Source organism: Lithobates pipiens, unplaced genomic scaffold (assembly GCF_037356315.1).
Source record: "Lithobates pipiens isolate NorthernLeopardFrog02 unplaced genomic scaffold, aLitPip1_a1.2 Scaffold_8, whole genome shotgun sequence".
Classification (NCBI taxonomy): Eukaryota; Metazoa; Chordata; class Amphibia; order Anura; family Ranidae; genus Lithobates; species Lithobates pipiens.
This window is the reverse complement of record NW_027507903.1, coordinates 243,583,071-243,600,968: the sequence shown is the minus strand read 5'-3', so window position 1 is coordinate 243,600,968 and position 17,898 is coordinate 243,583,071. Positions and strand designations below refer to the sequence as shown.

The window sequence follows — 17,898 nt, the reverse complement described above, 5'->3', positions numbered from 1 at the left end:
TGGATGTTAGAGACCTTGCGCTCCTCCGCCTTCCGTTTTGAGGATGCTTAATGGGGTTTAGGTCTGGAGACATGCTTGGCCATTCCATCAGCTTCTTTAGCAAGTCAGTGTTTGTCTTGGAGGTGTGTTTGGGGTCGTTATGTTGGAATACTTCCCCTTCAGCCCAGTCACCGAAGGGAGGGGATCATGCTCAGCTTCAGTATGTCACAGTACATGTTGTCATTCATCCTTCCCTCAATGAACTGTAGCTCCCCAGTGCCGGCAGCACTTGTGCAGCTCCAGACCATGACACTCCCACCACCATGCTTGACTGTAGGCAAGACAGACTTGTCTTTGTACGCCTCACATGGTTGTCATCACACATGCTTGACACCATCTGAACCAAATGTTTATCTTGGTCTCATCAGATCTCAGAAGCACTGACAGGTTGACCCACCCCCGCCACGGCCACCGTGCTGCAGCTCTATTTCAGGGTCTTGGCAATCTTCTTAAATCCTAGGCCATCTTTATGTAGAGCAACAATTTTTTTTTTTTTTTCAGATCATCAGAGTTCTTTGCCATGAGGTGCCATGTTGAACCTCCAGTGACCAGTATGAGAGAGTCGGAGCGATAACGCCAAATTTAACACACCTGCTCCCCACTCACACCTGAGACCTTGTAACATTAACGAATCACATGACACCGGGAAGGGAAAATGGCTAATTGGGCCAATTTGAATATTTTCACTCGGTTTAGACATTAATGGCTGTGTGAGTTATTTTGAGGGAACAGCAAATTTCCACTGTTATACAAGATGTACACTCACTACTTTACATTGTAACAAGCTGCACACTCATTACTTTACATTTTAACAAGCTGTAACAATTGTCATTTCTTCAGTGTTGTCACCTGAAAATGTATAATATATTTACAAAAAATGTGAGGGGTGTACTCACTTTTGTGAGATGCTGTACATAACTTATAGGGCGGCAGTACCTAGTACGTGATCTGGCACATCCGGGTAGGGGGGCGGTTGTGATTTCGACACAGCACAAGCAATCAGTGGGTGCTGGCCAATAGATGTCCACCAACACCCGCTGATCTGCAAAGAGAGACAGATCAGAGCTCTGTTCTGTCAGCAGGGATTTGATGGATTATCAAAGCAAGAAAAAGCACCACACATAGTACAAGAAAACACTGGTTAGGCACACGTTTAACCCTTTGACCGCCCTAGATGTTTAACTCCTTCCTAACACCGTCATTAGTACAGTGACAGTGCATATTTTTAGCACTGATCACTGTATTGCCGTCACTGGTTCCCACAAAGTGTCAAATTGCCCACCACCATTACTAGTGTATATAAATAATTCCACTATATATACCATAGTTTGTGGACGCTATAACTTGTGCAGAATACATATTCGCCTAAATTTATGAAGGAATTTTTTGTTTTTTTGAAAAATTTTTTAAAAATGTATTTTTTTTTTTATTCATAGCGCACATAAAAAACCTAGAGGTGATCAAATACCACAGAAGACTGCTCTATTTGTGGGGGAAAAAAAACATAAATTGCATATGGGCACAGCGTTGCATGATTGCGCATTTGTTGGTTAGGCCTCAGGTACACTGCTGCTGGTAAACGAACGTTCAGAGGCAGTTGGCTGCTTTTTTCAGCTGCCCCTGAACTCATACAATGTTATGCTAGGTGTACATGTACACAGGTTCATTTAATGTCGTTTTTAGGCAGTTGAGTTTAGAGGCTTTTTTGGAAAGCAAAAAAATGAGTTCAGACGCTGAATTTAGAGGCATTTAAAAAAAAAATTCAAACACTTCTAAACGCGTCATGTAAACGCGGCAAAACAGGCGTTTTAAATGTGAGTTACTATCCATCAGGTTAAATCATTCAGGAGAGGTTGTAAAAATGTCCCGTGTACATTAAGCCTCAAAGTAACGCAATTAAATACTACAAAAATGGCCTGGTCATGAAGGGGGTAAATCTCCTGGAGGTCACGTGGTTAAAGTCCAGCCTGTGTGACTTCCATGGGTCCCACCGTAGATACACTGAAGAAAATGTAGACACCCAGGGACAGGAAGTGGTGTTTACAGAATTTCTAGGTGAAAATATAGGAAAAAAACTTTTGCAGTTACCTCATCTAAGGTTTGGTAAGCGGTCATAAACATTTTTGTTTTGGTGTTTAGATACACCTTGCAAAATGCATCTAAAACAAATTTTAGCTATGTGGAATAAAGTAGCGAAGCATTGACTTTTTGACTTTTGAAACAGTTGCTGTGTTTACTGGACAGAATTGCCTAATGCATGTATGCGTTGCTTGGAGTAGCTTAATAAGGCAACATACAGGATATTGTCAAGTCATAAAATGTAGATTTTCTGAATATAAAGAAAACTGGTATAGGGCTTGGTTTTAGTGCAGAATACAAAAATTTTACTTGGACCTACAGAAGTTCACTTCCCACTTTATAAGAGTGTAAACCTAGCATTGACACCCAGTTTCCACATGTGCAGCACTGCAGAATAGGATTACCTTAAATGCAGCTCATACATTTTAAGGCCATTTGGTTGCAAACCCTTTAATTGCTTTTTCAAGTTAAAGTACAGCCTTAGTACTTATATAATCTGTTTTGTTTGTTCTTCTGCAGCTCCTGGTTTTAGTGGTTCAAGTATACCTAATGGATATCCACGTTACCCATCTATTGGTGATGCATCTTCACATCCCTCTAGTAGACATCCATCAGTAGGGAGCACACGCCTTCCTTCTGTGGGAGAGGAGTCTACACACCCACTGCTTGCTCCTGAAGACCATGTAAGTATCTCCATAGTATAGCTATATTTGGTGTATTTTGTGTGCATCTTCAAATGCAGTTCACTGTAAATGCTTCTTGCTAAATGTGTGACACCGTGGAGAACATATAGGGGTATGAATGGTCTGTTACAGTAGTATTTCTGGGGTGGTTCTGGTGCTGCTTGGCTTCAGAGAAAAACTGTTTAACTCTCACTCAGTGTTAAATGTTAATGTCTTATTTCAGAAACTTTAAACTCAAATGTAATTCCACTACTACTATGGTGAAAAGTTATCAAAACTATTAGTAAATCTTTGGTGTTCCAAACTAGTATTTGGCAAGGGAGTCAGGAATTCATAGATTCCACTAATATATATATATATATATATATATATATATATATATATATATATATATATATATATATATATATATATATATATATATATATATATATATATATATATATATATATATATAATATATATATATATATATTATTACACTATAGGATAAGGCTCTTGTTCTATTTAATTGAATCTACTTTTTGTGTTTTCTCAAGGTGCATACATATGTTAACACGACTGGGGTGCAAGAAGATCAAAGGCAAAGTGTACCGACACCACTTGAGCAACGTCTTTCCACTGCTGAAGGAAGTGTAGCCCGAGGGGAGCCCAGTTCCATTCCAGAGAGAGACCCCCAGGTTATCCTGGAGCCTGAAGGAGTGAAGTTTGTTTTAGGACCAACACCTGTTCAAAGACAATTGATGGAGAAAAAAAAACTGGAGAAACTTGAGGAACAAGCTGTCGGAAAGGATAACAGCAGTAGCTGCCCTAATAGCACAGAGTGGGACACTGGTTATGACAGTGATGAACGCCGAGATACCCCTTCTGGCAGTAAAATGGTGTATGAAAATGTTAATGGACTATCTCTGCCGCCTTCTGGGCTTAGGAGGGGCCGTATTCCACCACCTCTGTCCACTGATGTCCAAAATATTAATAACTCTGCCCAGAGGAGAACTGCATTAATAAACTATGAAAATTTACCATCTCTTCCTCCTGTTTGGGAAGCCCGAAAATCCAGTAAGGAAGAAGATGACCTTTTAGGACCAAAGACGCCATCTATAAATGGATTTCATAACAGCCTAGACCCCATGCATAACTATGTAAACACGGAGAACGTAACTGTCCCACTAAGTGCTCACAAGGTTGAGTTTTCTAGGCGTCGGGACTGCACACCAACTGTTTTTAATTTTGATGTAAGACGCCCAAGTTTAGAACACAGGCAGCTTAATTATATACAGGTTGATTTGGAAGGTGGCAGTGACTCCGACAACCCCCAGACACCGAAGACCCCTACCACTCCTCTTCCGCAAACTCCTACCAGACGCACAGAGCTTTATGCTGTGATAGACATTGAAAGAACTGCTGCTATGTCCAACCTGCAGAAAGCACTACCACGTGATGATGGTGGTTCTAGAAAGACTAGACACAACAGTACTGACCTACCCATGTGAGCAGGTTACACCTTTTGCACCTTTTTTTTTGTGTACTTTTTACAAAAGACAAATGCTTGTATAAACAGAAATGGGAAAAATCTACCATTCACGTCTTAAACACTAACACTATTTCATAGGTTTTATTTTTTATTTTTTTCCATGTGCATTCGTCTAAAGGGAATTTATGTAGAGCAGGTACTCCTAAATAAGGTTCACTCTACAGTAGTAGTATGTACTGTATAGTTGCATAGCTGTATTGCCTTTTTTTTACCTATTTAATTAAGTTAGGTTGCAGTGACATGCCAATTTTGAGTTTATAAACTTACTAGACATTTGCCTATGTTTTTGCATCTAGACTGTTGCCATTTAAAGATAACTTTATTTTTTGGGATGTCATTTACAGTATGAATGTGTGAAATTATATACAAGTATGTATTTTTATACTAACTTTTTATAAGTCCAGAATTTTGCCAAATTTGTCGCACCAGCATTTTGCATTGAGGCCATTGGTACGACTGTATATTTACATTTGACGAACGGAGTGTTAAAAAGTGCTGGCCTTCAGCCCTCCAACATGCAACGTCACTCAAGCGTGTTACTTTTTTTTTTTTTTTTTTTGCACATGAAGCACTATTCAGACTATTCTCCCAAAGTGGCTGTTGGTGTCTTAATTTTCATAACAGGCTTTGGGTGTATAGGAATCTAGTTCTATTCGTGAAGGTTTGGTGTTTTTAGTTACAGTATGTCAGGGTTGCATTTATATAATGCAGACATATATACATTTTGTATAAAGGCCAAAAATGATTCTCCCCTTTTTTTATCACATTGTATGATATTGTAAGATTATTGTATGTTCCTAATTTGCATTATAAATTCAAATTTTTTTTCATACTTAAAAGTATATAAACAGTAACTTTTGTATAAAGGTAGTGTAGACAATTTTGATTTTTTTAAGATATGTAGATGTGCATTGCCAAACGTTCCATGACATTTAAAAAAATATTTTGGGTTTATATCTGGACTTAACATTCCATGATACTGTCTTGATATGTGACCCTTCGAATGCTAGGAAGCGCTCAGCAACAGAATTGGCAATCTTTGTTTCTACATCATGTGTTATGCTGAGCCAACTGGGTGCTGACGGTTGTCTTTTCTTGGACTACCACATTTTGCAGAGTAGCGTCTGCTGTTTGCACTGAAGGGTTCAAGCAAATTATACTATGCAGACAACTTTTTTTAAGATGAAAACTGTGTTCCATTCTGAATAGTTGCTTTTAATTTAATTTTGGTGTGCATCAGGTACTGATATTGCTTACCAAATGTTCATTAAAATATATATTTTTTTGATATGGACTACATTCTTCATTTCATTGGTGCCAACATCATTTTGTAGCATGGCAATAAAATACTGATTACACATGATATTCTTGTTGGCTCTTTCTTTAAAGTGAAACTAATTAAAAAAAAAAAAATGCAAACGGCCAGATTTTTAATGCAGGAGAGACATGCTATGTCTTTTCTTCATTAAAGTTACTTCACACTGAGCTGCGCATGCACAGGTTTGTGTAAGAATTTCAGGAATGTCGAGATAACGTCATCTCTGCCTGGGAAATGGAAACAGCTGGGGAACGATGCACAGAAGCTGCTAGACTATCAGCGGCCAGTGTGGAGCTCTGGGACATTGCCATGCTAGAGAACAGGTAAGTATAGTTTCGCTTTAACTTAAAGTTGATGTAGTTTCAGTATACAGTGCATTTATAAAGTATTCAGACCAGCTTCACTTTTTTCAGTTTTGTTTAGTTACAGCCTGATTACAGTTGTTGAAGTTAATTTTTTTTTTCCCCCATTGGTCTAAACTCAGTACCCCATAATGACAAAGTGAAAACAGTATTTTAAAAGTGTCTGTGAATTTAATAAAAATAAACTGAAATATAACCCTGTAAAGCAAAAATTGCTATGCATGCCTTTTCTGCAGCCAATCTAGTCCGGTCTCCAGTGGCTTGGCATTATGTTGGAAGGTGAACCTTCAGCCCAGTCTGAGGTCCTGAGCCCTGTGGTTTTTCATTGAGGTCTCTGTAAATTGCTCCATTCAGCTTTCCCTTAACCCTAATCAGTCTCCCAATCCCTGCTGCTGAAAAAACACCCCACAGCATGATGCTGCCACCACAGTGCTTCACTGTTGGGCTGGTATTGGGCAGGTGGTGAGCAGTGGTTTTCTCTAGACACAACGCTTTAGAATTGAGGCCAAACAGTTAAATCTTGACCAGAGAATCGTGTTCCTCAGTCTGAGAGTCCTTCAGGTGCTTCTTTGTAAACTTTAATAGGGCTTTCTTGTGTTGAGAGGCTTCTGCCTAGCCACTCTGACATAAGGCCTTATAGGCTGAAACACATCAACTGATTTCATCTGCGTTTGTCCACTGTGGCTTTTCAATAAAATGAAGACATTTTAAGAGCAACAACCGGAGTGCAAATCATTTTTCCCACATTACCATACTCGGCCAGCCAGACTGTGGATCGAGCACCTGGGAGCTCTGCTATGTGTCATATGGGTAGTAGCACTGACTTGTCTGTTTATACTCTGACCTAAAGCCCAGATCAGGGGAGGGCTGCAGTAATGGTTGTCATTCTGGAACCTGATCCCATCTCTACTCTGGATCTCTGTGAAAGCCCGAGTGCTTTCACATTGGAGCGGTGTGCTCGCAGGACGTTAACGTCCTGCAAGCAGCATCTTTGGGGCAGTGGAGGAGCGGTGTATACACTGCTCCTCCTCCACTGCCCCTGCCCATCAAAATGAATGGGCACCACTGCCTTTCTTCGGCCGCTAGTGGGGGTTAAACGCACCCTGCTAGTGGATGGTAAAGCGCCGCTAAAACTAGCGGCGCTTTACCACTAACGTGGCCGTGCTGTAAGTGTGAAAGGGGTCTAAAGGACTGCTGAAAATGTTCACTTTTTCTAGCCATTATATTCATTTGTTGTATTAAAATAATTGCTATTGAGTAAAAGCCTTTATTATTCTGCCTTGAATAGGCATCACTTCTGCTGAAATCCATAAAACTTTCTCAGGAGTCATAATTTTTTTTTCTCTTGCATCTGAAGTCCTCCCAAAAAGTAAAACCTATTTAAGTGAGATTTCACCATTTGATTTGCACCTTTAAAAATGGATAGCAAGGTCACTTGACCATCCAGCACATCACTACAGCAACACCTCTTTTAACACTCTGTAAACATCTCGGAACTGTGGAGACCAGTTGCTGGAGTTTTGGGAGAGGAATGTTGTCCCATTCTTGCCTAATATAGGATTCTAACTGCTTCAAGGGGTTGTAAACCCTTGTGTTTTTTTCACCTTAATGCCTTAGGTAACAACCCCCCAGCCTGCCTCCTGCAGCCTGTTTTTTTTTTTTTTTTTCTGCCTAGTGAAGGAGAAGGACCTAGGAACCCTGCGGGCCCATCTGTCCGTGGATTTTTTTCTGCAGAAGTATGCCTTTTGCACAAGATTTAGATCCTGTGATCTGCTATCAACAGCCAGCTGGGGAACAAGCTGGATACCCTTTTCCTTGTAGTCTCCCCAGCCTGGCTAGCGAGCGTGTGCAGACCAGAGCTCCACGCTGGGTTGGCCACGACATGCCTCCAGCTCCAGGGGCGGCCAGTGAGCGCAATGCTCCAGGGCACACATATGATCGGGCTACTGATGTCTGCATCACAGTGTGTCGGGCCAGCAGCCACTCTGTACTGATCAGAGAGTGGTTCTGTGATGGAATGTTCCCCAGCTCATCAGGACTGGTAAATACAGCTCTCCCTGCCTCTATGGGGCTAAGCAGCTGTCCCTGGGAGCTCTGTGGGTCCCCCACCTCCCTCTCTTCTCTCCATGTTCCTATCTTGCCTCCCACGCCTGTGTGGTATGCTGCATGGGCTGCTGAGTGGTGTGTGTGCCATACAGGGGCTCCCTGGGGGGGCTCTCACCTGGGGTGGGGACTGCGCTGGGTAGCTGTGCCCTGGATGTCGGTAGGTCTCTCCCCTGGGTGTCTGGAGGCTTTAGCGCTGTTTGCTGCCAATTCCTCTGCCTGCTTTCACTGTCCCTCATTGCATACAGTGCTCGGCGGCCATTTTTGGTGTCACCAGGGAGTAGCATGGTCTGACTCCATTTTCCTGTAGTCCAGCGGGCATTTTTCATGTTTGTCCTTTATACTGGACGCTCAGCGGCCATTTTCTTGAAGCCTGAACACGTTTCATGTTCAGCGCTGTACTCTGGGGCTCAACACAGCGTGGTTTTCTCTCACAAGCATCTCGGAGCTGACACAGGACGTAGGCACACCTAGCTGGACAGCGCAGACTTTGCTCAGGGTGTCCTGCGTTGGGGGCCCCTCACCCTGCAGCAGTTAGGAGGGTGGGACCATCACTGTCCTAAGTCCCCAACAGGCGGCAGACAGGGTAGGGTCAGCATGGCTTCAGAAACTGGTTTCTTCCCCCAAAATCCAGGCAATTGCAACCGGTTCGCCTGCAGCAGTGCTCTGCCTCTGGGCGCTTTGTCAGCGGTCCTTAACACGTTCGTTGCCAAGATGGAGGCGGTACGTGGGCGCAAAGGTGGTAAAAAAATGACCCTGTCCCCTCCCCCGTGAGAGCTCTGAAGCGGACTCGGGCCCTGCTCAGGCTGGTGACCCCTGCTCTGTCGTTTTCAGATGACGCTGACTAGGACCGATCGGACAGGGAGGATGAGGTCCGTGCGAAATACAGCGCTTGTTGGAGCACTTATCACAGCTGTGCGTGATACCCTGAATATTCAGGAGACAGCAGATCCCTCTGCTGATGTAGTGGTCCCTTTTGGGACCCGTAAGCCAGCCCGTACACCTAAGGTGTTTCTGTATCTTATTTCGATAAGTTCATTTACAAGGAATGGGGTTGACCACAACTGACCTTTTCGGTCCCCAAATACATGGCGGTGTGTGCGTTACCCCTTTGAGGAGAGCCTTCTCAAAAAATGGTTGGCTCCTCTGGTAGTGGACCCCCAGTATCCAGGTTAAACAAAGTAACCACAATCCCGGTAGAGTGGACCCCTGCCTTTAAGGACCCCACCGACAGGAAGGCAGAGGCAGTGGTTCGTTCCTTGTTTACGATTGTGGGGTCAGCAATGCGACCAGTACTGGCATCCGCACTTGTGTCACAGACACTTACTGAGTGGGCAAAACTTTTGCACTGTGAATTGGGGGAACAGGCTTCCCCTGTCTGTGTGAAACTAGCAGACGAGTTAGTGCAAGGCCTTAAGTACGTTTGTGACACGGCCCTGCATACCCTTCCTCTGTTATCCAGGGCTTCAGTGTCAGCAGTGGTGCTGAGGCGCCTGATTTGGCTAAAATGCTTGGAATCTCATTAGATGACATTATTAAAAATGCCACAGGTGGTAAGAGTACCCTACTCCCACAGGCCAGGAAGGCTAAAGAGCCACACCGTAGGCAAGGGCCCTCATTTTCCGCTCAAACGGCTTTTTCGTCCGACCGGAGCTTTGGCTAAATGTTCCCAGCCCGACAGGACGACCTGACCTCTGTTTGGACGTACGCCTTCCTTTTTGGGGACTACAATCTTGGACCTGAAAGCACTCAATTACTTTGTAAAAGTGCAGAGGTTCAGAATGGAATCGGTTAGCTCAGTAGTCCCTGCACTCTATCAGGGGGACTCCCTGGCATCTTTGGACATCCAGGATGCGCACCTGCACATACCCATATGCCTTCAGCATCAGAAGTTTCTGAGGTTTGCAGTTGGGGAAGCCCACTACCAGTTTGTGGCTCTCCCTTTTGGCTTGGCATCAGCCCCCCGGGACTTTACCAAGGTATTGGCTCCTTTTTTTGGCATTGCTGCGCCAACGCGGAATCGTGATCGTAGGTTAGCTAGACGATCTCCTCCTGAGAGCATGTTCCGCCTCAGAATTAGAGGAGGATGTGACGATCACCATGCAGACCCTGCAGAAATTTGGGTGGCTGTTGAACCTAAAAAAGTCAGTGATCGTTCCGACTCAGCGTTTGGAGTACCTAGGCTTACTGCTGGACTCCATGGAAGCAAGTTTTTCTCCCTTCAGACAAGCTGCAGACTCTGAGCCACGGTTAAACTGCTGATGAACCGCAGGTGGTCATTTCTACGCTTCTGCATGCGAGTCCTGGGACTCATGGTGGCCTCTTTTTTGAGGCCGTACCGTATGCCCAGTTTTACAGCAGTGTCTTGCAGAAGGATATCTTGACAAAATGGGACAAATCTCCATTATCCCTGGATCGGCAGATTCAGGTGAGCCAATCAGTCAGGGACTCCCTGCTCTGGTGGTTGAGATCCCCGGCACTTCAGTCCGGGAAGTCGTTCCTACCTCTGAATTGGACAGTGATCACAACGGACGCCAGTCTAACCGACTGGGGTGGAGTGATGGTAGTTCAGTCGACCCAAGGCCTCTGGTTGGAGGAGGAATCCAAGTTGTCGATCAATGTGCTCAAGCTGCGAGCGATCAGGCTATGCCTCTCCACGTGGTTGATAAGACTTCAAGGGCGTCCGATCAGGATCCACTCAGACAACGCCACGTCGGTGGCATATGTCAATCAAGGAGGAACAAGAAGCTCGGCCACCGCACAGGAGGTCGCTCACATCCTTCAGTGGGCAGAGCGACAGATACCAGCCCTATCGGCCATTTACATCCCGGGAGTGGAGAACTGGCAGGAGGACTACCTAAGTCGCTAGATGCTGGACCTAGGAGATTGGCCATTGCATCTGGAGGTTCAGGCTACTGTGCCTGTGATGGGGTACACCAGACATGGATCTCCTGGCTTCCTGTCTCAATCAGAAGGTGCAGAGATTCGTGTCCAGGACAACAGATCCTTGGGCAGACGCATCAGACGCCCCATGGGGTTAGTACCGGCTGATCTATGCCTTTCCTCCGCTAAAGCAGGTACAGCGTCTGCTCCGCAGAGTGGAGGCCGAGGGGCTTACAGTAATACTGATTGCCCCAGATTGGCCCCAGCATCCCTGGTATGCAGACCTAGTGCGCCTGATGACGGATGCCCCCTAGTGACTGCCCTTGCGAGAGGACCTTCTGTCTCAAGGTCCAATTCTCCATCCTGCTTTACCATCGCTGGTTTTAACGGCATGGCTATTGAGAGCCAGGTGTTGAGGAACCGGGGTCTTTCAGACTCTGTGACCCCAACTATGTTGAGAGCACAGAAATCTTCTTCTCGGAAGATATCGCCGTACCTGGGAGGCTTACAGCTCCATGTGAGGAGAAAGCATTGCGTCCGCGCTCCTTTTCTATAGCCAGGATCCTGCTGTTTTTACAGCAAGGTGTAGACCAGAAATTGGCCTTAAGCACCATTAAAGGACAAATATCAGCATTGGCTGTATTTTTTCAGCGACCCCTGGCGTCTCACTCTCTAGTGAGCACTTTTGTTCAGCGGGTCCGGCGTGTAGTTCTTCCGGTGCGTCTACAGTTATCCCCGTGGGATCTGAACCTGGTGTTAGAAACCGCCATTTGAGAATATCGGAGTCATCCCTCTGTTCACTCTTTCCCAGAAAGTGGTTTTCCTAGTGGCCATTACATCGGCCAGGAGGGTTTTTGGAACTGGCGGCCTTGTCTTGCAAGTCGCCCTATCTGGTTATCCACAAGGATAAGGTGGTGTTGCGTCCGCAACCTTCATTTTTTTTTTTTTTTTATTCTTTATTTTTCCTTTTTTTGTCATTACAAAACGGTGATATACACCTCTCGCCAAACAATTTTGTTCAATAAAATACAATCACATTATAAACATACATTTTTAAATTGCCTTCTCATTCTTCCATTAGATATATACCATTTTCTTTATCTCTCTCCCCATTCCCTCTCACCTATCCCAAGCCCTCTCCTGGTATTGCCTCTTTAGGCATAAAAATACCAGAGGGGAAAAAAGAAAAGAAAACTGCAGTATCCATTCCTCTCTCTCCTCCCCAGTTCGCATCCTTTTTCAGTCAAGGTGACCTGTTCCTTATATTGCAGATATGGGGCCCAAGTCCTCCAATATTTCTCCTCCTCTTCCTTCAATGTCATAGTCAGATCCTCCATTTGTTGGATTTCTGAGATCCTAGCCAGCCATTGAGATCTTGAAGGAGGTATATTACTTTCCCACAGAGCTGGAATATGTGCTTTGGCTGCAATGAGTAGATGTTTTAACAATGAGTTTTTATACTTCATTTGGTATCGGGGTATCATGTAATAAATAAGCTGCTGGATTTTCTCCATGCACCACACCCGTAATCTCTTCTACCGTCACTTCAACCATCTTCCAAAAATCTCTCAACTTTGGGCATTCCCAGAAGATGTGTAACATAGTGCTTTCTGATTCCTCACATCTCCAACAAACATCAGATACTTCAGGAAACTGGGGTAGTGCTGCTGGGGTTCTGCACCACCTGGTGAGAATTTTATACCCTCCTTCTTGGTACCTACTTGCCACTGAGGCCTTATGGGTTAATAGTAAGATCCTCTCCTTTTGGGCCTGCGAAAAAGACACCCCCAGATCTGTTTCCCACCGCTGTATAAAAGGCAGTATCTGTGGGGTCTTGACCTCAATTAATAAGGCATATAGGTATGATGGGGAGTGTCTCAGTGGTTCTCCCTTCAGACACAGCTGTTCAAATATTGATGGATCACGTACCACCCCAGACTTAGTCCAAATATATGTACTCCGCTGCCCCCAACGTAGAAAGTCTAGGTCTGCTGAAAAGTTTCCTTTAATCTCTCTGCTAGACATGACTCGCCCCTCTGTTGAAAAATGCACAAGCCTACTAATGCCCCTCCTTGCCAGAGCCCTAAAACAGGGATCTGTCATTCCTGGTTGAAAGGTTAGTGTACCCGGTACTGGGATCATCGGAGTTGGAACTGGCGAGATGGGAGTGGTTTTAAACAGCCTTTTGATAGTTCGCAACGTTCCCCCCACTACTGGATGTTTCTTGGCAGACTGCGGAATATCTCTGTCTGGCATCCAGGCAATTCCCTCCAAAGGAGTGTCATTAGTTGCCTGTTGCATTTCAATCAATGTTTTTATTTTATTTTTATTGACACACCAATCCAACACCCTTGCCAGCTGCGAGGCCTGATAGTATTTAACTGGATCTGGGACTCCGTCCCCCCCTTTCTCTTTAGGAAAGGATAAAATGTTTCTTCTTAATTTTGCTGGTTTTCCAGCCCATATAAAACTCATAAACCAAAAAATATAAAGCTGCGCTAAAACTTATAAAGTGCAAAAATGATATTGTGACATTGAATTCTAATATCAAAATGCTAAACAGTGTATACTACCAAAAATTGTGCAAAAAAATTACTCAAAATTAAAACGCATAAAAAGTCCAAGGGGAGGAGAAAAGCAAAGAAATAAATTCAGTCCATTGAAGTTACTCTTTAAAACACCCTTCAGATGTATAGCAGGTGCGCCCAGAGAGAGAGTTTTATCCACCACCAAATTCAGTAAGGCTTACCAGCTGACAAGATCTCTTTTTAGGGAGATCATACAAGCTTGAAAACAAAACGATCGCTCCTGGTCTCTCCAATAGGTTCTGCTGGCGTCTCCAACTCCTATAACTCCTTCTTAGAGCGTCTCACATTTCACCATAGTTATTTGGTAAGAAAAAAGAGAGGCTCCCATAGCATAATTCCGTATAAAATTTTAATCCGGACGTAATAAAATAATAAACTCACAAATTTCCAGCTGAGTACAAGCGTGTGTATAATCACGAGCCGGCCGTCTCTCTCCTATTTACACTGCCCGCCCTTCCTGGTCAACGGGGAATGGCGGTGACGTCAGCACGCCGCTCACCCTACGTCGTTTCGTCAAAAATGACTTCTTCCTGGGGTACAGGCGGTGCGCTGATCCACCGCCATAAATACTCACTGGCAAAGAACGTAACCGCCCACTTCCGAGCTCCTGGCTACAGCTCCTAATCCGCCATTTTAAAATAGGGCAAGATTGATCGTTCGCCCTAACCATTGAATAGTAAAGCCACTCTAGGGAATCAGAAACAAACAGTTTCCCAAAACTCATAAACTCAGATCTAATATCCCTCAAAAATTTTATTGGAATTTTATAGGTATTATTTGAAACAAATACAACATCCTTGGCATAACATTCATTTTGATAATATTGATCCTGCCAAACCAAGTGAAAATCTCTCTGTTCCAGCGCTGAAAATCTAATCTAAGTTGTGGGATCATTGGAGCATAATTCAGCCCATAAATTCTAGCTAGCTTCTTTGGTATCTTTGTTTCCAAATAGCCAAGGTGTGAGTCTGTCCACTTAAAGGAGAATTGAGTAGAACTCCACCCCCATCGCCTCAGATTTTTCATAGTTCAACTTAAAATTGGACAGTTCTCAGTATCTACGTATAGGGATGAGCTTGGTGTTCGAGACGAACACATGTTTGACTCGAACATCGGATGTTTGCACATGCGGCGAATACCGAACGTTATGGGCTGTTCGCGCGCCAAATTCGTGTGTCGCTCACAGCCCACAATGCACTGCACCATCGCAGTGTATTGCTGGCTTATGATTGGCCAAGCATGCACTGTGTCCCCGCATGCTTGGCCAATCACAGCGCTGGCAGCGAGGAGAGCCATAATTGGCCACAGGCAGGATGCCTGTGGCCATTTATAGCTCAGGGGGTTTAGTACATGCCCCACACTATATAAGGCCTCCAGTGCGGCGGCCTTGTGTAGTGTGTTCCGGTGTGCAGGGAAAGAGCAAGATAGGCAGGGACAGTGTGTTCTTTTCCCAGGCATCTGCAGGAGTTAAAGTGGGTGTTGTCTGCCTCCAGCACAGTATACACCTGTATCTACCCTTTGTTGCTGGTGTTCTCTCATACAGGCATCTGCGGGAGTTAGTGGGTGTTGTGTGCCTTTAGCACAGTATACACCTGTATCTACCCTTTATTGCTGGTGTTCTCTAATACAGGCATCTGCAGCATTTACAGTGGGTGTTGTGTGCCTCCAGCACAATATACACTACCCAATTGATGGCTTTCCCATCTCCCTGCAGGCCATTACTATGTCTGGAAGGCCAACAAGGAGAGGCAGACAGTCACGAGCCAATAAAAGAGGGCAAGCAGGCTGTGTCTAGAGACAACAGTGCTGGTCGTGGACACGGTGCATCTTCATCAGCACGTGGCCATGGGAAAAGCTTGTCCTTATTATCGGCAGCTGGATGTGTTGAGCCGCATCATGCCGAAGACTTGGTAGAGTGGATGACCAAGCCCTCCTCACCCTCTCTCACCCAGGCTCAGGGTACTAGCAAAGCAGCTGCCAACGCATCCTCTTCCCTCGTCTCAATGTCATCAGTCACTCCTTCCCTAGACCCACCATGTCATCCTGAGGAACTGTTTGAGCACAGTGTTGGGTACATGCTCCAGGAGGATGCCTAGCGTTTTGAAGGCTCTGATGATGATACCCAGCTAAAGGAAGGCAGTAGCGTGAGCGCAGAGAGAGGGGATGCTCAAGAAGGACAGCAATCTGGCAGTCATGTTCCAACAGCTACAGCATACTGCCAGGTTTGCTCCAGTGATGAAGAAGGAAGGAATGAAGAGGTCACTGACTCCACGTGGGTGCCTGATAGGAGAGAGGAGGAGGAGGCACATCTCCAACGAGGCAGGATGCCCCCCGGGGGGGCCAGTTCAGGGGCAGCACACCGACTGAATAACGCCGCAGAGCTCTGCCTGTGTAGGGCGCTGCCTCTGCGCGTTATTCCAAAAGTTTGGTATGGGCCTTTTTTGAGACGAGTGCATCAGATCGCACAGCTGCTATTTGCAACATATGTCTCAAGCGTATCTCGCATGGCCAAAACATCAGCCGCTTGGGCACCACATGCTTGACCAGACATATGTTGACCTGCCATGCAGCTCGTTGGCAAGCGTAGCTTAAATACCCACACCAAAGAACAAAGCGGACCTCTCCTTGCTCCTCATCAGCTGGGATCTCCAACCCCACTAGACCTTCAGTCCTCTCTGAAACCTGCACTGAGAGGAATGAATGGGTAGAATTAGGTGTGTCACAGCCAAGTACTTGCGGGCACTCTGCTAGCAGTGCAACCACATCCGATTGTAGCAGGCAAATTTCCCTGCCCCAGCTGCTGGACCGTCTAAAGAAGTTCACTCCCAGCCATCCACATGCCCAGCAGTTGAATGCTAGCTTGGCTAAATTGCTAGCACTTCAACTGCTGCCTTTTCAGTTGGTAGACTCGGCCCCCTTCTGTGAGTTTGTGCAATGTGCGGTTCCTCAGTGGCAGGTCCCCAAACGCCACTTTTTCTCACAGAAGGCGATTCCGGCTCTCTACCGGCATGTGGAACGCACTGTCCATGCCTCGCTGGACAGGGCGGTCAGCGGTAAGGTGCATATTACTGCTGACTCATGGTCCAGCAGGCATGGACAGGGATGTTACCTATCTTTCACGGCAGTAGTGTTGGAGGTTGTTCCGCCACCACGCCTCCAAAATGCTACTACTGGTTGTGACACACCTCTCTCCTCCACCCCCTCCTCCTCTTCTTCCTCCATGGCCTCTTCCAGTGCTCTGTCCTTGGAACTAGCGGTGCTCCGTAGGTGTTCAAGGGGCTACGCAAGTACTCAGGCAAAAATATGCCATGCCGTGCTTGCGCTAGTTTGTTTGGGGGACAGGAGCCACACTGGGGCAGATATTTTGTCAGCTCTGCAGGGGCAGGCCGAGAGGTGGTTGACGCCATGCCAGCTTAAGCCAGGAATGGTGGTTTGTGACAATGGCACCAACCTCCTCTCCGCCCTCCGACAGGGACAACTGACCCATGTGCCCTGTGTGGCTCATGTCCTTAACCTGGTGGTGCAGCGGTTCTTGGGCAGGTACCCAGGCTTACAGGATGTCCTGAGGCAGGCCAGGAAAGTCTGTGTGCATTTACTCCAATCATTGAATGCCAGTGCTCAGCTGGCTGAGCTCCAAAAGGAGTTGAACCTGCCCAAGAACCGCCTTATATGTGACATGCCCACCAGGTGGAACTCAATGTTGGCCACAAGGATGAAGAGCAGTGACAGTGCATGCGTCAGTGACACTGTACCTCTTGTCCACCTGTTGGAGCATACGCTGCCTGGAATAATGGACAGGGCACTTGAGGCAGAACAGAGGCAGGAAGAGGAGGACTTTCTTGCCTCTCAAAGTCCCCTTTATCCAGTGTTCCTGCTGTCCCACCCATCACACAGGAAGAGGGTGAGGAGGAGGAGGTTCGTGTCAGCATGGAGGTGGAGCCTGGCACTCAGCATCAGGAGCAGCAGTCTTTTAGGGATGATTTACAGTTCCAAGAAACACGTGGACTTGTACGTGGCTGGGAGGAGGTAGCTGCGGATCATGTTGTCCTTAGTGACCCAGAGGACTCCGGACCGAATGCCTCAGCTAACCTACGCTGCATGGCCTTCCTGATCCTGCAGAAGGATCCTCGTATTCTTCGGATAAAGGAGAGGGACCATTACTGGCTGGCCACTCCTTGATCCATGGTACAAGGGTAAGGTTACGGACCTTAACTTGCCGTCACAGAGGGAGAAGAGGATGAGGCATCTTTGGGAGGCCTTTCAGAAAGGTCTGTGCAACGCGTTCCCAGAGACTGGGAGGCTTCGGTCA

At 45.8% G+C, this 17,898-nt stretch overlaps 1 protein-coding gene across 1 annotated transcript in view; it reads left to right on the top strand.

The window, feature by feature from the left end:
* Positions 1–5,623, top strand: part of FRS2 (fibroblast growth factor receptor substrate 2) — a 78,261-nt gene extending 72,638 nt beyond the window's left edge. The window contains exons 6-7 of the mRNA XM_077469059.1: positions 2,638–2,801; positions 3,341–5,623. Coding sequence (XP_077325185.1) covers positions 2,638–2,801; positions 3,341–4,294 — 1,118 coding nt within the window. The 3' untranslated portion in view covers positions 4,295–5,623. The remainder of the gene's footprint in view (positions 1–2,637; positions 2,802–3,340) is intronic.
* Positions 5,624–17,898: the final 12,275 nt, after the last annotated feature.